Genomic DNA, 22,451 nt, shown 5'->3' with positions numbered 1-22,451 from the left:
ATAACTGTTCGTCCTTTCCTTCCTTCTCTTGATTCCCTCTCTCATCCCAGCCAAGAGCAGAAGCTTGAGTTTTAAAAACTATTGTCCTGAGTAAAAACCAAAAAAACCCAAACCTGTTGCCATAGAGTTAATTCAGACTCATAGCAACCCTATAAGACAGAGTAGAACTGCCCCACAGGGTTTTCAAGGAGCATCTACTGGATTCAAACTGCCAGCCCTTTGGTTAGCAGCTGAACTCTTAACCACTACACCACCAGGTTTCCCTTGTCCTGAGTAAAGAGGTGTTTAATCCCAGAAAATAGTGATTAAAAGTCCATGTACCAGCTGAAGACTGGATAACATCCCAGGAATATTCTAGAATTGCCCACATTTTCAGCAGTGGAGGAAATTAGGTTAATTCTTTGTTCTCGGCATTATGTTTGGTGACTACAAGAAATCTATATAAAGATTAATACTTTCTCCTTTCCACACGTACTTCCTAATAGCCCCTCACAAATACTATATTGGATTTCGGTACGTCCATCCTTTAACAGAAGAAGCAATTGAAGAGATGGAGAGAGATGGACTTGAAAGGGCCATTGCCTTCACACAGTATCCACAATACAGCTGCTCCACCACAGGTAAGGGCATCACTTCTAAAATGGGGGGTTGGATGTGGCCCTGGCAAAAATAACTAGGGAGCCCAAGAGCTGAAGGAAAGGATAAATCATTTGAGATTTAAATGGCAAATCCGGCCTGTCTCCTTTAAACACCAGCATTCAGGTCAGTCTATTAAAATCTCATGGTTCATCTGTTCCTTGAGTTATTGGCCAGTCTGCAAGAATTACAAATGGCGGTTGAAAGGCTGTGGCCACGAGTGTTCAAGCTTGGAATGTGGTTGTATAACAGATCAGTAATGAACTTTAAGCTACTTTCTAAGTTTGTGTGATAAACCTTATCTTTATCGCTACCCTAATATTTTGATGAATGAAGAAAAGGCAACAGCTCTTTTGATTTTCAAAGCAAGAATGCTCATATAACATGGGAAATATTGGTGCTTTTTTTGTTGTTATGCTTCAGTTAGGGTTGGTTGTTAGTTAAACTAAAGCTCAGTTTGGGGTTCCCTCAGCAGACTTTTCTCAGTGTTCTTGATTTTGGAAAGTATTACTGCTTGCTGTTTCTTATTATTTAATGGGAACTGGACAGTCCATGTTTGGCAATCTCTGTGTCATTGATTATAGGCAAAGCTTCTACTACCACCCACAAATACATTGCTTGCATCCTATTTCAGGTGTTGGGGTTGATGTATTTTTACTCCCAAATTGCTTTTGGATATTAGTGTATATTATTTTATAATTTTAAGGCAGGGGGAAGGCTACTGGAAGATGTATGCAATGCCAGTTGTGTGCTTTAAGTGTTTGTTCACAACATCAGTTAACTATTAAAATGCCAGAGTTCTCAGACACCTTCAAGAGTTGGAATTATGATTTCTCTTGGAAATAAACCTCTATAACTTCAAAATATCTGGTAATAACTTCCTGGAGAGTGAACCAGATCTTACAAATTTTTAAGCTATGCGTATGCCTCGCTTTAAAAAATGTGCACGTTAAAGTCTGACTCAAAATTAGATAAATTAAGGAGATGGTTATTTATATGACAAAGGATTAGCTTCATTTCACTGCTACCTCTAAGGGCATGTTTAAAACTTCAATGTCTGCTCACTTCTTGTCTTGCATTCCTCCTGTATAAGGCCAGGTACGTCTTCACCGCAAAAATGGGAAAGCCTCTGGGAAGCACATTCATTCACTTAGGCCACGCTTATCTGGTGTGCCTTTTAGACATTTGCTATTGCAGCAGAGCCATAATATATTAGCCACTAATGTGTTGATGAGGAGCCCTGGTGGCTGGTGGCGGTGGCACAGTGGTTAAGGGCTTGGCTGCTAACCAAAAGGCTGGTGGTTTGAACCCACCAGCTCCTCCGAGGGTGAAGGATGTGGCAGTTTGCTTCTGTAAAGATCACAGCCTTGGAAACCTCAGGGGCAGTTCTACTCTGCCTTACAGGGTCACTATGATGGCATGGCACACGATGACAATATATTGATCACGGGCAGTTTTTTCATTTACGCTTTCCCCTTCTTAAATACTCCTCCTGCTGGTTCATTGAATGTTTCTAAGTGACCCAGAAGAACTCATGTAGTTTCCAGAAGGCCTTTTGTACACTCTGAAAAATGATATTCACGTATAAAATTTGGCTTGAAATGTGAATATGGTGGTGATTACTTTGTGGTTTCTTGAGAGATTGCATTTGAACCTGGGGTGGCATCCATTTGGATTCTTTGGATTCACTGTACTCTACTTGCCAACGTTGAACCAGTTTCATTTTTGAAAGTTTTCTTAAGAGCACATTTGATTTAAAACGTGGCTCTGTCCTGACTAGCGTTTTAAATTGGAAACCTCACTGATACTAAAGAAGTCAGTGGGTTGGTGATGGGAAGCATGGAGAGGCTGTAGGACTTGCCCCCTGGTAAGGGTGAAGAAGCGGCCCTGTGTTAGGATTGTCCCACTGCCATCTCCCCCAGGCCAGGAAAAGGTTGTGTTGATTTGGCACCATCTGCTTTCCTTTGGAGCTCTATCTCGTAGAAGTACAAATTTTGTTAGGTTCCCTGTAAGGATTAGGTGTCCATTTAACTGATTCTGGGGAAGGATGGTAATGTTGTAGAAGCAGGTAAAAAATAGATAGTGCTTATAGAGACCTCAAGAAGCTGCTCTCCTTTGTCATAAAGCTATTTAAAAGGATGTTTATTATAAAGGTTTTATAGTAACACAGAAACTATTTATCTCATAATATTAAGAAAAAAATGCCCAAGATATTCAGGATGCAGAATTGTATATATTCTATAAAGAAAAAAATAACTGGAAAGAACTATGCTGGAATAGAACACTGACTGTATTAGAGTAGTGGGATCATGGCTGATTTCTTTTTTCCTATCCCTTACATTTTCTCTAATGGGTTTGATTACCTTCCTAATGGGGGGGGGGTTGGGGGTGTGGGAAGCATACTTTCAGTTGTAAGACTTGGTCCCTGCAATTACTGACTGCTTATATTTCATAAATCTGTGGCCATTGTGTTTCTTGTTAGAAATGGCCTTGATAGGCTCTGAAAGTCTGTTGAAATGGATTGCTTTTTAGTAATTTTCATTTGGAGAGTAGTTAAATCTGTACATGTTTTAAAGTATTGAAATGATTGTAATTAGACTGATTCAGTATAGAAGCAGTTACCTGCTTTGAACTTGTAATTACTGCCTTTACTAGTCTGTTTTTTTTTTTTTTTCATAATCAAAATGCATTTACTAAGTTGTCCCCCGGATATTTCAGGCAGCAGCTTAAATGCCATTTACAGATACTATAATGGAGTGGGGAAGAAACCTACGATGAAATGGAGCACCATTGACAGGTGGCCCACTCATCCCCTCCTCATTCAGGTGAGCCAGGCACCGTCATCCTAGCCTACCTTCAGGTGTGAGGCAGGTGCTTGTCCCTGTTTGATTTTGTGTGTGCATCCTTCTCAGCCTTACCCTTCTTATGCTTGAATCATATGCTAGAGATTAATTTTGAGAAAACAAATTTAAAGATTAAAATGGTTAGATTCTTCTTTTTCTTCAGATTACCGCTGTTAGTCATAAACCATTGCAAAATTATATTTTGAATTTTGTATTCTCAAAGAGCAGAAGAACATTAAAGATCCTAACTGGTGTTTCAGCTGTACTGAGTAATGTTCCCATTTACATTCATAGATTGAGTGTCTGACAAATAAATTAAATCCTCTATTTTCAAATATTTTTAAAATTTCAAAAGATTTATAAACTTTAAAGATAATATGTGTCTGTATTCTGAGACCTGAAAGTAAACCTAACATTTCAACTGAGAAAGTTTCATAGATGAAAAGGTCTGTGGCATTTATATGGCCACAAATTTATTCTACATAATCTATATGATTTATATTAATAGTACTTGATTCCAGGAGAGTCAGTTAAAACTACACTTTTAAAGTTGATGGCTTTGAATTGGTATTACATACTTTTTTGCCCTTTGAATATGAAAGTGCTGTTGGTAATTGCAAATACATTGTTTTGTTCTTTCGGTAGAAGTTTCTATCTTTGAATTATTTTAGGCCGGAGAAGTATTAAGTGATTAGATTTCACCCAGTGCGTTTTTTAGTCCTTGAACATTCTCTGCCTTCTGGCAAAACACCAGGTTAACAACTTTTTAAAAAGCCCAGTGTCACTTAAGATCCATAACCACTAGATGGCGCTAGACATCGTTAAAATCAGGCCAGTTCTCCTCAGAGTAGACAGTGTTCCTGTGGCCAGTAGTTCATGTAAAGGATTAACGCTGGGGGCTGGAATCCTGTTTTAAGTAAAAAGGGAAAAGAAGGGGCCTTTCCTTAGAGATGGGTGTGGTTTTGGTCTGTGTGTCCGTCCATCCGTTTGCTGGCGCACCACCGTCCCTCCACTGTCTGGCTCTTGGAGGCCTGTGATTGGGAACCAGGGAGTTTGAGGTCAGCACTGCCATGTGGTAGCAGAGGCGGATGGAGGGGTCTGTGTAGCATCTGCCTGTCTTGATGGAGGGAGTAATTAGATTTGCATTAAAATTCAGGCCTTTGAAAAGGGGGGAAGTCGAAAGATGGAAGGGTCTCTTAACTGAGGAAGTCTCTGTTCATAAAATGAAAGGGAGTTTCAGAGGCGTTTATCTGCCCTCCCGTGTGGTGTGATTGAAGGCTCTGAGAGCGCGGTGCCTCTTTCATTGTGCGCGGGGATCGCACACAGAAAACACCGCAGATGGATTTCACACGATTCAAGTAGCACTTCCACTTGCCCGCTGCTCCTCAATTTTGAAGACGGCTTAGAGTCTGTTGCAAGCCATGATGAATTGTTTTTACTTGCAGTTTTTCAAAAGGAAAAAAGGAAAAATACTAAACTCAGAAAAGATGAGAATTCTTTTGGAAATGAACGTTTATAGATAGATTTAATTCTTGATATTATGTAGGTTACATGAGGAAATTTGATATCTAGCAGAAATTAAAAAAAAAACTAAAACGTTTATATTGTTTTTAATCCACATCTCTCTTTGTTATAGATAGTAATTACTCAGTCATCATATTACTGTTCTCTAATATTACTATTTATCTTAAATTCCAGACTCCTGTATAAACTTTGAAGTGAGTCTCCCATCGAGGCTGAGGTTCAAAGTAACCCCTTTCTGAGCATCCTTAGTTTCCAAACCTGTAAAGGCCACTAAAAAATATATATCGTTTTAGTTTGTATTTAATCCTGTCACATTTACTCTATAGGTAAATTACAAGTTTTGAAAAGGGAACTAATTCTTGAGGCAACATTTTGTGCCTTAGGGTATTTATTTACCAAAATTTGAGGTTCCGTAAAGATTGATGATATCTCAATATTAGGGAATAGTTTGCTCATTCTATAATATTAACCACTGATTATCAAAATACCAACAAGTGAAAATTTACATGGTTCTAATAAATTGTCCTTTATAATTATTTCAAAGGCTTTTTATTTGGAAACAATTTCAAACATGCAGAAGTTGCAAGACTGAGAATAGTATAAAGAACTCATATCTCCTCTTTACCTAGATTGGCCTATTATGAATATATATCCCATTCGTTTTATTATTTGTATGCTCTGTATGTGTGTGTGTGCGTGTATGTACATAACTTTCTGAACTATTTGAGAGTAAATTATAAACACCTTCACCCATTACATCTAAATACTCAAGTGTATATTTCCTCAGATCAGGGATATTCTCTTACATAACAATACAGTATTCAACTTCAGTAAATTTAACATTGATACTTTAATCTATGTTTGTATTCTGATTTTGTCAATGGACCCGTTAATGTCTTTTGTAGCATTTCGTTTATAATTTAAATGACAAAGAATGATTAAAGTGTAAGATGAAAGCAAATCTCTTCAGATCTGGGATTTCAGCACCTATCGATGTGAATCAGAAAGTGCCAACTAGACAAAGGCAGTTAACTGGTCTGGTGGACAGAGATTAGGAAGAGGAGGAGGGACCCACCTTCTAGTCCGAGTTCCACAGATGTGACTGAATGGGCCCCCAAGCCCACTGCCTCTTTCCGCCCTCTGTGAAGTTAATGGGTGTGGTACCAACCTCTCATCTGTAGTTAGGAAGAGTGGCTTAGTGAAGATACTGGGCTTAGAAGGAAAGTGCCGTAAAAATAGAATAGGATTGTCTTATTTCTCTCCTATTTCTGTCTAATGTGTTTTAATGTGATTCACCTGAAAGCCAAACTAAGGAGGATTTAGAAAGACCCCGTAAGCTGTTTTCCTGCTAACCGAGCAAATGAGAGGTCTTAAAACAACTTCTCCTTCCCATCTGTGTTTCCTTTCCATCTGGAAGTGTGCCCTGCTCCTCCCAAGGGGAAGCAGAGATCCAGAGCGCTCGTTTTCAGTGAGCCATTAGCGAGCTTTAGAAGTTTCCCATCAAATTCCCCAGGCCCCTGAAACTGTTATGATCCATTTTGATGATGAACCAAAGCAAGAGAGACTGTACTGTTTGCAATTTTTTAAAAAGCACATTCATTTTTTTTGAGGGTTACACTGAGATGTTTGGTAATTTAAGAAATGTTTTCTTTCCCTTCCATTTCTCTCTTCCCACTTTCTTCTTCTGCTCATTTCTTGGTGTTTCACAGTGCTTTGCTGACCATATTCTCAAAGAACTGGACCACTTTCCACTTGAGAAGAGAAGCGAGGTGGTCATTCTTTTCTCCGCTCACTCACTGCCAATGTCTGTAAGTAAGAACGTTGTTTTAGATGACCTCGTGGTCAGGGATTGGGTTGTTTTGTTTTCTAAATGTGTAAAATGGACCCAGCTTCCAGAACATCCTAAGCACCCTACAAGGATGAATCCCCAAATGCCAGATTTTACTTGATGCTAGTTAAATTAATCTTTTGAAACCTAATAATTAATTCAGAGTAAAATATGGTAAGTAGATGTTGGCTTAATAAACCCTTTTAAAATGATAATTTGAAGAGATACTCACATATATGAATTTTAAAGGAGTGGGACAGTTAAAAGAAGATGTCTTTGGATTGCCAGCCTGACGTTTCAGTGTGTTGAGTTGTAGGGCTTCCATTCAGACTAAGCACTCTCAGTCCCACTTCTTTTGGCCTCAGAAGGCTTGGTAGGGTTTGTTTGAATTCTACAAAGCTACTATAGTTTTCAACTTGCTAGAGCTGGGTGCTACATTTTGGCCAGTGAATATAGAGTGTATCAATCTGTGATCTGGTTATTCCTGGGTTTATCATATTACACTGGGCTGTTCATTAAAATGCTGCAATCCGTGCATAAACAATGCATTTTTGGAAATAGGATGCTCAAGCTAGTATGCTGTGTGGTATATTTACTTAATCTGAGTGCTTGGAATAAGCCAGTTTTATCAGCTCAGAGCTTTCACTGTGTGCTAAAAACATCGCTTTCAAAGCCAGAGAGTTACAGAATGACCTTTTTTTGGGGGTGTTGTTAAGGGTTTAAACTCCATGGTCAGTGGAGTGTTAGCCTCAGAGTCTGGGGGTGCGCTTCCATGTGGCCTTTACTGCCATCTGGTGGCCATCGGTGTCGGGCCGCTTGCCGCTCTTCCCCTCCTACATCTCAATGAAGGAGTCCCCGTTTCCAGCAGTAGGTGGCCCTGGAGATAAATTTCTCTCTTCTGGAAGCTGGCATATCTTATTTTTACAAGTTCATATTCTCCTTTCTGGTGTCATACAAGTTCTCTTCACATGCCTACCTCCTGCCCCTCCCTCATTCTTTTTATAACCGTCTTACGTGTGACGAGACCATGTCTGAAGTGCTAGAAGGGAAGCCCTGAACCAGAAGAGAAAACATGTTTTATACATGAATGATTCCAGGCATGACCTCCCCTCGTCTCACACTGGGCCTCACTTCCCTTTCTGTCCCCGGGGACTGAGCATGCTGCTTCTAGGTTTTTTTGTTGCCCAGGGGTCCCGTGTGGGACTGAGGAATGCCAGGAAGCCATGGGGATGAGGGAGGGGAGAGGGAAGCCCATAGGGTAGTCGAGGGAAAAAAATTCATCTGACAACCTCTTCTTTTCCCATACATTTGCTTCTAGTGACTTTTTTTATTTTGAAATAATTTTAGACTGATAGAAAAGTAGCAAAAATATTACAGTTTTCGTATAACCTTCGTTCAGCTTCCCCTAATGTTAACATCTATATCACTGCAGTAAAATGATCAAAACTAAGAAATTAACATTGACAATATACTATTCATTAAATGCCAGACTTTACAAATTTCACCAGGGTTTCCACCCGTGTCCTTTCTCCCTTCCAGGATCCCACAGTGCATTTAGTTGTCTTGTCTTGTTCGTCCCCTCCGATCTGTGACAGTTCCTCATACGTCCTTGTCTTTCATGACCTTGACATTTTTGAAGAGGTATTCTACACTTGGAGCCCTGTGGCGCAGTGGTTAAGAGCTCATCTGCCAACCAAGGGTTGGCAGTTTGGATCCACCAGCTGTCCCTTGAAGACCCTGTGGGGCAGTTCTACTCTGTCCTCTAGGGTCATTATGAGTCGGAATCAACTCGACGGCAATGGGTTTGGTTTTGGTTTAGATTCTGCATTTATTTTGTAGACGTCTCACCCTCCATCTGGGTATGTCTGATGTTTCCTCGTGTTGAGATCGAGGTTCTGCTTCATTGGGAAAAACACTACAGGGGTGCCAGGCTCTTTCAGTGCACCTTCTCAGGGACGCACGGTGTCAGTGTGTCTTATTACTGGTGATGTGATCTTTGATCACTTGGTTGAGGTGGCATCTACAGATTTGTCCATTGTAAAGTTAGTGTTTCTCTTTTGTAACTAAAAATATCTTAAGTCAGATGTTTGAGACAATGCAAACATCCTGTCATTCCTCAGACTTTCGCCCACTCATTTTAGCATCCACCGTGTTCTTCTGGTGGCGAGTTTTATTTTCCTCTTTGCTTCTATACTTAAGCATCTTAAAAGGCTTTTTAAGTAACTTTTAGGAATGTCCTAAATAGTTTGTTAGTATTTCCTTTCAACAATATTATTAAGCACCTGCTATTTTTTTTTTTTTTTTTTATGTGCCAGGCACTGTTCTAAGTCCTTAGGGTATGAGGAAAAACAAAACAGACCACAATCTTTGTGCTGGTGGGAGTGGGGGTGGGGCAGATAATAAAAAATTACATGGGGAAAGGGTATGGTATGTTAGAAGGTGGTAGGTGCTGTGGAGAGAAATAAAGCAGGTGAGGGGGAAATGGAGTCAACAATACACGACTGAATGTTAAAGCTGTTAAAATAACATTTGCACTGAGTGTTTCTCAGAGGTATTGTGAATGAGCTGTCCTGACAGCCAGGAGCATTTGTCAGAGATGCGCAGCGCCCAGAGCATTGGTCCACAGTCCATTATAAGTTGGGGGAGAGACAAAGAATGAGAAGGTACAGGTCAGGTTCTTGAGGGGCCTGTAATCTGAACCCATGTGCTGTTTCTTTCCTTCTCTCTTATTCCACTAGCATTTACCCCTTTTGTTTACTTGGTCCCCATAACCCTAGTCGTTCTCTATACAACCAACCAACCAACCGGTTTTCGTCGAGACGACTCCAACTCATGACAACCCCATGTGTGTCAGAATACAGCTGCTCTCCATATGGTTTTTAATGGCTGTGATCTTTCAGAAATAGATCACCAGGCCTTTCCTCTGAGGTACCTGTGGGTGGCCTTGAACTGCCAGCCTTTTGGTTAGTAGCCAAGTGCTTAACCATTTGTGCCACACAGGAACTACTTGTCCATACAACACTCTTAATTCCTGTTTTAAAATCTCAGGTAATTACCTGTGGAGCAGTTCCCATCCCATGTTGACACTTCCTGCCTGACTTTTCTATGTCATTTTCCCTACTTCATAGATTATCAATCTCCCATGAATAATTTGGAACATAGAATTTTACATCTTCTTAGGGACCTTAGAGGTCACTGGCTGCGGTGTTCTCCTTTTGCCAATGAGGACTTGAATCCAAGGAAGTAGAGTGATTGAGCTCAGGCTGGATTCCTCATTAGTGAGGGAGACAGAAAGGGAGGGCTCCAGTTCAGGACTCAGGCCATTCGGAGGCTCACGGAACCCTTCACAGCCTGGAGACTGAACACCCTTTGTGTTTCTGCTGTAGGTGGTCAACAGAGGGGACCCCTATCCTCAGGAGGTAGGAGCCACTGTCCAAAGAGTCATGGATAAGCTGGGCTATTCCAATCCTTACCGACTGGTGTGGCAGTCCAAGGTAGGTGGCTTCCACGTGTTTGTGGGCAGTCAGCTCTTTTGAGAAAGTCTGTTTTAGGACTTAGTTATAAAACGATTAGCTTTGGCCCTTTCACATAGTCCGTTTTAGAACCTGATTGCTCACCATGGGTAGACAGATCTCTGTAAGCAAATATGAAGGAAGGGGAAATCCACTGACTAGTTGATTTAATATATTACTTTGAGCTGTAATACCAAAAACTGTTATTTATGTTCTGCCAATTTCTAGAAAGATTCAAGTTAGATGTGAAAATACCAAACCCCATTAAAGCAGGTATAGAGTGGCCCTAGCCCTCAAAGGCAGGGGTGTGCGTGGGGCAAGGAGCTGGGGGTGGGGTGTCGTAGGTACAACGGGAGAAGTGGGTTCATATACTCATTCACCCTCCTTTCTCACAGGTTGGTCCGATGCCCTGGCTGGGCCCTCAGACAAAGGAGGCTATCAAAGGGCTCTGCGAGAGGGGCAGGAAGAATATCCTTTTGGTTCCAATAGCGTTTACGAGTGATCACATTGAAACGCTGTTTGAACTGGACATTGAATACTCTCAAGTTCTAGCAAACGAGGTAGGTGCTCCTACCTGGTTTATTAATCCCATTGTGACTTGTTTTAAAAGGAAACTTTTTCTGCAGTTATTCAGTTGTATCATTCAGAAATACTGCTCAGTATATTTGTTTGCACGTACTGTGTCTGGTAAACCCTCATTGTTCTGAACATGACTTACTCTGAAGGATATCTAAACACATCAGGTTAATTCCATGTCAGCAGCGGAACCATTGTTATGCCTTCAGTAAACCAGGCAGCCTAGGGACCACTGCAAGCATCATTTCGCTTCGTTTGAATGACTGTACTACTTAAAAGCTACATTTCTGTGAGAAAAAATAATCATACTTCTCCCCAATTCTGAGGGATAATTGTTGTCTTTCTATAATTCCTCTTCTTCCCTAGTAGTGTCATGTAGTTGGGGCGATGGCACTGTTTCTCCTTGGGTTTCGGGGCCTGTGGTGGTCGTCATCACTTAAGAGAAGAGTGTGGAATAAACAGTGAAGCACGTGTGCTGTGGTTTCCTTGACCTTTCTTATGCACTCACTTAATTAGCTGTTTGCATTCGTGTTGTGATCAATCTGATTATTGAAATAACAAATACCATCCTTGGTGTCTTGTAACGTAAGATGGATGCGAATTGCCACTCAGAGTGGAGAAAAACTACTGCTCACCTATCTCCTGGCTTCTGAGGGCCGGCCTGAGCCTGAGTCCAATGTATAGTGTGGTTTCTGTGGGAACCATGGAAGAGTCAGCACCCAAGGAGCCCTTTCCCCACCTCATCTTCTGCCAGAGCTCCTGGCCCTGGTCCTTCACGCTGTGATCGGTGGAGGCCTGGCTTCAAAGAACACTGCATCCTCTCTGGAACTGAGAGGCAGGTGCAGGGCAGGGTGGAGAATGGGTGGGGGGAGAATGGTGGCCAGTGTCTATGTATCCAGGCTACTCATCAATCACACGTTGATGAAGTTTGCGAGGGCCTAAATTACTTGTCAGTAGTTCTGATGAGGGATTTGTGGGAAACTTGTTTAACTGGCTAAGGCGAGGTTGCACGGTTGCCTGTGGATTTCACTTAATGAAGCCTTCTGTAGTTTTTCTCCACCCTGACCTTGGTAATTGTGAGCTTGCTATAGAGACTTGAGTACATATACAGTTCACACCAGTTTGCTTGAAACACAAAGGTTTTATCTAAATTGAATGGCCGTTCACATTCATTCATATTACCAAGCTGTTTTTACTTAATAATCAAGTTGATTATTAGTGACTGAGTGGATAAATATCAAACATTCAATCAAATCCACTTTTTTCTGCTACCAACTACGAGGCTATAACATAGCCCCACGTTTTACTTCTCTGTTCAGTGCTGACAAGAGCTGCCCATCCAGCACTTGTCCCTCTGACCCTAACCACCCTGAGATGGGTCAGACCTCACAAGATAAAGGGCACAGTCCTCCAGACTGCCGAGTTGACCCAAGACCTCAGACGCCAGCTGCCAGCTTGGGAGTCCCCAGGGCCTCTCACTTCTGACCTGCTGGCTACCAATTTGGGGGTACCCTCTACTCTCTTTACCCCCTGTTTCCTTTAACACAAGTCCCCAGCCCCTTCACATCTGACCTGCTGGCTCCCTGTACTCCCTTAGGTTCAGCAGTTTGCTAGAATGACTCACAGAACTCATGGAAAGCACTGTACTTAGGATTATAGCTCTATTATAAAGGATACAAAGCAGGATCAGCATAAAGAAGAGAGGCATAGGGTGAGGTCTGGAAGGGTTCCCAACACAGAGCTTCCCGGGAGTATCACATTCCTGAGAGTGGATGTTGCCAACCAGGAAGCTCATGGAAACTCAGCATCCAGAGCTTTTATTTGAGGTTCATTACATAATGCAAACTCCAGCCCCTCTCCCCTGAGGACAATGGATATTGTAAGGCGACCATGAGGTATTACAGGATGGGGTCTTCTGGCCTGGCCAGCCCCCTCTTCACATTCCCCTCCTGTCTCTGGCATAACCTGTCAGGTCTGGAGTCCTTATCAAGGGCACTTAAACCATTAGGGAAATTGCAGGGTTCTTTTTTTTTTTTTTTTAAGTGATTATCTCTCAGTAGCTGAGGGTGAAGACCAAATTGTTTGGGTAATTTCAATGTAACTCTCATAGCAACTAATAAAATTAGTCCAAATAGAGGGTGAAGAAAACCACTTCGCTGTAATTTATTGTTTTGATGAGAGAATATATCTAGTTTAAAACAGCGTTCTTTAAAAAGTAGTTTGAATTTTTTTCGCAGAATAGAAATAGCTTTATTTATATTAGAAATGACAATGAATTCAGACAGTTCAGAGAAGTATAACAGAGAGAGTAGAATTCACCCATAATCTTACCTCTCAGAGATTAATGACATCTGTTAATATTGTGATAAAAGTACATTTTATCTAAATGTACGGGTGTGTATTTTAATAATGGTATTTGCCTGCATATTTAACAAAAATATTTTATTCATACTATATTGTAACTTTTTTCCTTAAAAACCTGTTATGGACCCAAATCAGTAAATATAATTAGATCTATATAATTACTTTTTAACAAATCCCTGGTTAGTACACATTTAAGGCTTATCTAACTTTTCACTATCATAAACTGCTGTGTAATAAATATCAGTTTGTTTTTGCATTTTCCGATTGTTTTCTTAGGATAAATTCCAAGAAATGGAATTTTGGGGTAAAGGGTATGCACATTTTCAGTTTTGCTAAATATTTTACTGGATTGCTCTGCAGCAGTGGATCTGTTAACTCTCCTAGGCTTTCATGGAGTTTGAAAGTAAACCTCTTTTACAGTTGAGAACTACCCATTTGCTGAATCTCAGCTTTTCTTAGCGCTAGTCTTCTGATGTTAATACTAATTTTAAGATGTTGTTGTGTGCCATCGAGTCAATTCCGACTCACAGTGACCCCATGTCATGGAGAAGAAATGCCTCATAGGGTTTTCTAGGCTGTAGCCTTTATGGGAGCAGATCCCCAGGTCTTTTTCCCATGGAGCCACTGGATGGGTTTGAACTGCCAGCCTTTCGGTTAGCAGCTGAGCACTTAACTTTTGCACCACCAGCGTTCCTTTTAACTTAAAGGTAAAACACCTGAAAAACTAATCAACAGGAGAGAGAAAGAGGAGAACTTAACTACCTGAGTTATTTATCTAATCATAATGAGATATTTCTCAATTATTTAGGGGTAATTAAAACCTCTTGCCGTTGACTCATAGGGACCCTATAGGACAGGGTAGAACTGCCCAGCAGGGTTTCCAAGGAGCGCCTGGTGGATTCAAACTGCTGACCTTTTGGCTAGCAGCTGAGCTCTTAACTACTATGTCACCAGGCCTCCAGGAGCTAATAAGCTGTATGTTTTCAGAGAAGGGAGCAGGGGCAGTAGAAAAACAACCCTCAGTTTTTTTTTTTTTTTTTAAAGAGTTTTTCATGTAAAAATAGATTTAAAAACCCAACTCAGAATTGGATCCAATCTAGGTTCCATATACGTTATATAGTCCATAGATTAACTTGCTTCATTTCGGCACTGGGTTCAAAGAGGGCCTGAGAATTTACTTAATAAAAACAACATCCAGCTTGGGTAGAGTCAGCAAAAGTTACGTTTAAGGAAGGGAAGATTCAAAAAGAATGGTGAGCAGATTGAAATTCCTTGAGAATTCAAAAAAGTATAACCTCGGAAACGGTTCAGAAACAAACCACATGTGGGGAGCACACCGGGGTAGGGGAGGACACAGAAATTGAAGAGCAATTTGTGATGACAGAGATAAAAATCAGCGCATGTGCCTGGTCCTGTGACCAGGCCTCATTTCTGAGCAGCCTGTGAATGCTTTTGAAGTAGGAGTGAGTTGTGTGTGGGTCTGTGTGTTTTATTTATTTATTTATTTTTTGGTAGCCGTCAGTCTCTTAGAGAAAAAAAAAAAAGAGAAAACAAAGGCAAAATAAAACCTGTGTGTGTTTTTCCTCCCTTTTCTCATTTGATTCAGTGTGGAGTCGAAAAGATCAGAAGAGCAGAGTCTCTTAATGGAAATCCATTGTTCTCTAAGGTATCTACCGTGTTACAACCATTTTAGTAGAACATACAGGAGCGTAATCCTCTGAGAAGCTCCTACAGAATATTGGTTTTCTCACATATTAGAACATTTTGAGTTCCAATTAATTACAAAAATAAAATCGAATTCCTTATACTCTCACTTTTTTCCCCTTTAGATAGCCCCAATTTTTTTATTTCCACCCATCTGTATCTGTGTCTGCTTTAAAATCTGCTTGTCAGAGACGAGGTTTAGCGGGTGGGGGAAGAGGATCGCATTTTCTTAAAAATCTCTATTTTAACTTTCCCTAAACTAAGGACTCTCAGGCAAGGAAGATTTTGTAGCATTTTCTTCAAAGGATTCACAATTCAGATGAAAAGAAACCCCAAACCGTAGGGATTACCTGGGCAAATGGGAGGGGGGTGCGTGCGGAGAATTTTGCTGCTGATAAACCTTTGCCCCCTGCCGTGTCTGTCTGTCTTGCAGGCCCTGGCCGACTTGGTGCTCTCACACATCCAGGCCAATGAGCGCTGCTCCAAGCAGTTGACGCTGAGTTGTCCGCTCTGTGCTAATCCTGTCTGCAGAGAGATGAAATCCTTCTTCACCACCCAGCAGCTGTGACCCCTGGAAGTAGACCCAGCCCCCAGATAACTCCCATGGGGACGGAGATGCCATTTAGAGCTCAAGAAAGAAGTTATGTTACTGTGTGTTTACGGCCTTTGGGTACAAATCACTGGATTTTTTTGAGGAATGGACTCTGAAATTCTTCTTGAGGAAATTATATTTTTATATACTTACGCAATGAACATTATATTCCCTCTCTCTTTTTTTTTTTTTTTTTGGATAGTTACTAGTTTGGAATGTCCACTACACAATTAAAAAAAAATGAGTTGTAGAAATCTTTTCTTAGGAGAGGCACACATTTTTTCAAAATACAGGTTTTGGTTTTTAGTGTCCAAAAAACATCCTGCAAGGTTCTTTAGAGGGTCCCCCTCTCTGGGGACTGTCACAGGAGTGATATCTCATTGCAGTCTCCTGCACGTAGTTTCAGTTTTAAAATGAATGTATATGAGTGTGTGATATGTAATTTGAAAATCGGATGCTATCTAATCGCTCCCTAACCCCGTGGTTACTGAATGCAGGCGAGGTGGCCTGGTTGCCTGCAACGGCTGCTTTTGTCAGTGATTGTTGTTTTTGTTGTTGGGTTCCATCCAGTCCATTCAACTCCTAGCCACCCCATGTGACAGGGCAGAACTGACTTTTAGGGTTTTCTTGGCTGATTGCTAGGTCTTTCTCTTTCAAAGCCACTGAGTGAGTTTGATCCGCCAACCTTTTGGTGGGCGGCCGAGCACTTAACTGCTGTGTCACCAGGGCTCCTTATTTTTCCAGTGAGGCCACCATTAATTGGTCGTTTGGCTACTTTGTGTGACCCTTACTTTCCTCACCGTAAAACCAAATCAAGTGCAGGTTCCATGAGTGCATTGAAATTCCCCAGGCACACGAGGCTGGGAAACATGTAGAAATCTGCGTGTCATACCTGCTGTGGTGGGAAGCTGTGGTGCCAGAGGGAAGGAGGCCTCACTGCTGGTCTTCAAGGACAGTTGTTCTGGGGAGTGCTTCCAGCATCCCTCTGGGGGCCCTCGTGCACATCCACCCAGCGTCATCTTTATTGCAGCTTATTGTTTCTCACCTGCATATTTAAGAATTGTTTGTAAAGTCAACTATGTTTTGTACCCTTGAATTCTTATCATTTTTTAAAATTATAAACATTATATGGCCATGTTATAGGGAGAAAGAGAAAAGAAAATAACCACTCTAATGTAACAACTATTATGTCTTTGGATTTCATGCCGGTCTCTTTCTGTGGATATTTTTAATGCCATTGAATTTGTGAGTGTGAAGTTGTTCTAGGAATGTAGATTTAAGTGTATTAAAGAAATCTCTGATGGATCTATAGAGATTTAAGTGTATTAAAGAAATCTCTGATGGATCTATAGAGAATCTGTAATGATTATTCTTTTCTCCAAGCCTGAAAACTAATCTAGTTCAGAAAGTAGAAGTATTCAAAGATTCACAGATCTTTATATTCAGGATTTACTATGTTAATAAATATTACAATCTCATTAAGGTTTTAACCAGTTTGCCTCATGCTGTCTGCTAATAAATCCAAACCAATAAAAATTAGTTAATAATAAAAATTATTAAATATGAGGAGTTTATTTTATAATACATGAAAAGAAACATGCCATCCACTTTAGTTAATAGTTTTCCTACAATGGTAAAAACAGCCCTGAAATTTGAGTAGCATCTAATTTATTTATTTTTTCTTTCAAATTGGCATTTCTATTAATAGATTGTGTTTCTGGTGGAAGTTACAAGGCATAGACAGTTGTTTAGAATTGTCCTCTGTCCTTTAGTTCAGCTTTTTGGTGCTCAGGTTCAAAGCAGACCTCTAGTGCCTGTCTCACCAAGAAGTGAATTCTCTTAGTTGCAGGGGGTGCTGGAAGACAGGTTATGAACATAAGCCATCCTTCTGTCCTTGACCTTGCTGAGGCTTCACTTCACTTCTTCAGCTGCTTTAAGGTGTGCAGGTATTATTATGGAGATGGTGCAGAAAACTCAAAAGTCTAGGAAATTTATGGAGTAATATCCTTGATACTGAATTGGGGCCAGACCAGCCTGGGTTATGACAGGAAAAGGAGAATTTAGGGGATAGCTCCCCATGGCTTCTGGTGCTCCAAAAGTGTTACCTCTGACTTGTTAACCGTAGATGAGTCAGGGCCACAAGTGAGGGTAACATTTGTTGCAGCGGTCAGGTCCCATCAAGTCGGTTCTGACACATAGCGACCCTATATACAACAGAAGAACACTGCCTGGTCTTGTACCATCCTCACAATTGTTGCTATGTTTGAGTCCATTGTTACAACCACTGTGTCAATCCGTCTTATTGAGGGTCTTCCTCTTTTTCACTGACCCTCTACTTTACCAAGCATAATGTCCTTCTCCAGAGACTGATCCCTCCTTATAACATGTCCACAGTGTATGAGGTGAAGCCTCACCGTCCTTGCTTCTAAGAAGCATTCTGGCTGTACGTCTAAGACAGGTAGCCTTTGGTAGGACAAAATTATTGATGGCTCTTTTTAGAGCTAATAGTCTTTAGGGATTGTTGTCCTGTTTGTCAACTTTGGAAATACAAATGTTTGCCCTGGTAATTAGCAATGAACTGCTGGCAGTTTCTTCAAGCTGTGCTCATGTACAGATCTGGCTTTAAATTGATGAATCAGCTTCTCGTACGGAAAGCTCGCAGGTGCTTGAGATTAGGCAGTTTAGCTGTCAGTTACTATAAGGCCCAGGCCCCCTGTATATAGATATAGCCCATAGGGGCAGAACTTATCTAAATAATACACATTCTTGAACTACTTACCTTTTTAAAATGAAAAGAAATTTTCACACTCAAAAGAAAATTGGCTTCATATCAGGAGAAATGAATGCATTGTTTGACGCCTTTTAAATGTGTAGCAGCAGCTTGTTGGTGCTGACTAAATAGTAAATAACCATGACTTGTCCTGATAACACCCCAGAGGACACATCCCGGCCGGAGTAACGCACATTAGCAGAGTGTATAATGTTTCCTGACCATTCCATTCAGTCTTTATGGCTGAAACTACTCAGGCAGTGATGGTTATGCAGGTATGAAAAAGTGGGGTTTTCTGCTCTTCCTTGCCCAAATCAAGCCTGTTCGGAGGCATATGAACCATCCTGAAGTAATACCAAGTCATTTACCTCTTCAGCTGATCTTAGAAATAGATTTTCTTTATCCTCTTTTTGGAGGAAATACATTGATTTGATGGGATTGGTTACTTAGGATAAAGTCACTGCATTTTTTTTTCTCTCAGCTAATCTGTTCGTATAAGTTGTATATTTAATTCAAAAAAATCCTCACTTAACTCAAGTAAGATTGTTTGCTCAGTCAGCTATTACACCATGGCGGTGGGAGGATCAGGTTGCTGTGCACACCACTAAGCAGAGACAAGTGAGAGAGTGGACTTGACCACTGCAGCCTGCCATGCGGAGGGGTTGAGGGCAGAACTTAAAGCTGGAGACCTTAGGAAAGAACTAACATCGTGTGTGAGTGTGTGTGTGCACATGTGTGTGCGCCCACCTGCACACAGGTACCTAAGTCAGGAGTTAGTGCCTGCCTGTGTCTCTAAGTTCTTAACCCAAAAACCTTCCATGAGAATCCTGAACATGGGCACAGGAACATACTCCCCAACATTAGGTGGAAATGGGAAATTCTTTGAGATGTCACAAACCAGAAAAAGAAAATTCTAAGTTGACACAGAAACTAACCTGTCGCCGTTGAGTCGATTCTGACTTCTAGCGACCCTATAGAGCAGAGTAGAACTGCCCCATATGGTTTCCAAGGAGCATCCAGTGGATTCGAACTGCCAGCTTTTTGGTTAGCAGCCGTGGCTCTTGAACCAGTGCCCTAAATGAAGAGTTCAGCTCTTCTAAATTAGTTCCTAGTTCTTAATAACAAGATGGGCAATCTTCAGACGAAAGTGAATCACTGCTTTAATCATTTCTAAAAATTATAGATTGGAAACATTTAATCAAGGTTGTGCTCCTGAAAGACTTTGTAAATACTGTACACAGGAGTTTTGTCCCAATTGCTCGATAATTGAGATTCCTTTTTAACAAGTCCCTTCAGTAACTTTCCCCAGACCAGGTGGCTTTCCATGACACTCAAATTTCACTTTATAGAAACTAGCATCATAAGATTTCAGGGAACATATGTTGAATGTATTACATAAAACGAACATTGGGATTATTCAGGAAACCTGAATTCTGCTTAAATCGTTGCCAGTTAAAATATTTAACCGTGTTGTAATTATGTTTACGTTTCATGTACTTTCCTTCTAGCATTCACGGATAATTCAAACAGTGGCACCTGAAAACTTAAAAAATTAATTTTGCCAGATAGCTTCCAGCTGGATAGTTGTATGGTCTCTGACCTTTGCTTTTAAAGTCGCGTTTCTTTTTAAAATGCACTTATTTTGAAAAGTGTAAAGTGCATGGGAGTCCCTGGGTGGTACAAACAGTCAACATGCTTGGCTGCTAACTGAAAGATTGGCAGTTTGTGTCTACCCAGAGGTGCCTCGGAAGAAAGGCCTGGCAATCTACATCTGAAAAATCAGCCACTGAAAACCCTGTGGAGCACAGTTCTGCCCTGACATACATGAGTCAGAATCAACTCCATGGCAACTGGTTTTTAAAGTGTGCAGAGCTTTATAGCACAGAGTCAAGTGATGGGTACCCATGGATGCTGAAGAGAAGTAGCTTGATGCGGCTGATGTATGTTGGATGGAGTTAATATGATGAGCAATTATAGCAGGTGGTGCCCTATAGTCAGACTAACGCTCCCCATGTGTGATGAGTCTTACAGGAGCTCTGGGAAGTGTCTGCCTCCAGAAAACACGTACATGGCGCCCTAGAATCCCAGGAGAGGAAGAAAGGCTTTTTCCTTCTGTTGTGGGAATCTTATTATGCCTTTCCATAGAGAAAAGGGAGTGGAAAACAAATGCACATCATGATAGTCAGTTTCTTACAATATAAGTTGATAGTGTTGGCCTTGTTTTTAGCTGAAATCATTAGCTTCCATTTTTAGTAGAACAACAACTATTGGCTCAATTAGTATGCAGTATGCCATTGAGACGGATGTTGGAATTAAAAACTTTCTTGGAAAAAAGTCTAGTCTAAGCCTGCATTGAAAGCCCAGGGGCAGGAATCGGGTCCTTTCTCTGGTTTCTTGATAGTTGTCCCTCTGACGTTTCCATTTCTGGGCACACGCTTAGTCAGCCTGCTCCTGACATGGGCCACACGGACCAACATTTCTCTTTCCAGCCTCCCCTGTGGGTCAAAGCTGTACTTCCCTTACATGTTAAAAAATAAGAGAAAGATTCTACCGTGAGAGTTCACGAAGCAATCTGTGTTTTTACCTTTACCCTGTTTTCAAAAATTGTATATATGGGATGGAAATGACTGCGCAGATGCACAAGCAGTTGAATGCTGGCTCACAAGCTGATTGTAAAATTGTCAGGCTGTTAAAGACAGCCATCATTAAATATTATGTAATTTACAATTAAATTGTATTAAAAATAAAGGTGGCAAATGGGCAAAACTCATTACTTCCTAATTATTTTGCTGTATTATCAGTTCTAGAAGTTATTTACATCTATCATATCTATATTGTGGAAATAGTCTATCATGGGCCGCTCCTGTGCCTCTTCCCGACATTGTCTTCAGTGACATCATGTTGGTAGCTTGAAATTGACTGGTGAGAGCATTTCCACTATGGAAATCAGCAAACACTATCAATCAAGACTTGATTTGTTGTCTTGCTAATTGTCTAGACAAAACCAAAACCCAGTGCTGTCGAGTCGATTCCGACTCATAGCGACCCTATAGGACAGAGTAGAACTGCCCCATAGAGTTTCCAAGGAGTGCCTGGTGAATTCGAACTGCCAACCCTTTGGTTCGCAGCTGTAGCACTTAACCACTACGCCACCAGGGTTTCCTGTCTAGACAAAAGGATGGAAAATGTTAATAGAGATTAAAAATGCTTGTGTCTGTAGCCATGAGGTTGTGAATAGCACGAAAACTTGAGGAAAGATTTTTCCATTATTTAAAACTATTATCCGATTTAGCCAAGTGACGTTTTGACATACAAAGAAGTCGTTTTACATTCCTATTACTCAATAATATAAACAAAAACATCAACCGGCATCCATGTGAGAACTACACTGGTTTGGGAATTGCAACCTTAGGTTGATTATGGAGACAAGAGTTTGGCAAAAATCCACGAAAGCATTCCCTGAGAATCAATTGACAGTACGGAATTTACGATAAAGATAATTGTGTATATTATGATTATTTTTAAATTGCATGCTCCATACCTTTCAAGTCAGTAAAATTTATAAGAAACATACACTCATACATATATGCATAGGTTGTTTTTTCAGAGAGCTGGTTATTGAACATTTACCAGCACACTACTGTCTAAAAGGGAACTTTATGGGATGCTGGAAATGATGTATGTGGATTGCATACCTGTTCTCTAGGTTGGTTTTATATGAATATGTATTATACATATATACATACATATAAACCCAGTGCTGTCGAGTCGATTCCGACTCATGGCGACCCTCTAAGACAGACACGATGAAAAAAGAAGACCAAAGAATTGATGCCTTTAAATTGTAGTATTGGCAAAGAATCTTGACTATCCAATGTACTGCCAGAAGAACGAACAAATATCTCTTGAAATAAGTACAACCAGAAGGCTTCTTAAAAGTGAGGGTGTCAAGACTTCGTCTCACATACTTTGTATACATTATCAGGAGGGACCAGTCCCTGGAGAGGGACATCATGCTTGGTAAAGTAGAGGCCCAGCAAAAAGGAGGAAGACCCTCAATGACATGGATTGACACAGCACCTACAACAGTGGGCTCAAACGT

General features: G+C 40.8%; 1 protein-coding gene across 2 annotated transcripts in view; it reads left to right on the top strand.

Annotated features, from left to right (window-relative positions):
• Positions 1-21,105, top strand: part of FECH (ferrochelatase) — a 41,598-nt gene extending 20,493 nt beyond the window's left edge. Inside the window, exons 5-11 of one of the 2 annotated variants that reach the window (XM_049901846.1) lie at positions 534-620; positions 3,355-3,461; positions 6,713-6,811; positions 10,218-10,325; positions 10,739-10,903; positions 14,890-14,949; positions 15,421-21,105. In XM_049901846.1, coding sequence (XP_049757803.1) covers positions 534-620; positions 3,355-3,461; positions 6,713-6,811; positions 10,218-10,325; positions 10,739-10,903; positions 14,890-14,949; positions 15,421-15,555 — 761 coding nt within the window. In that variant the 3' untranslated portion in view covers positions 15,556-21,105. Of the gene's footprint in view, positions 1-485; positions 621-3,354; positions 3,462-6,712; positions 6,812-10,217; positions 10,326-10,738; positions 10,904-14,889; positions 14,950-15,420 lie in introns of both variants that reach the window. The other variant, XM_049901845.1, reaches the window with a different exon arrangement.
• Positions 21,106-22,451: the final 1,346 nt, after the last annotated feature.

The sequence above is a fragment of the Elephas maximus genome, chromosome 11, assembly GCF_024166365.1.
Source record: "Elephas maximus indicus isolate mEleMax1 chromosome 11, mEleMax1 primary haplotype, whole genome shotgun sequence".
In the NCBI taxonomy this organism is placed as follows: Eukaryota; Metazoa; Chordata; class Mammalia; order Proboscidea; family Elephantidae; genus Elephas; species Elephas maximus.
Note: the sequence above shows the minus strand (reverse complement) of the source record. Positions and strands in the feature narration are given on the sequence as shown.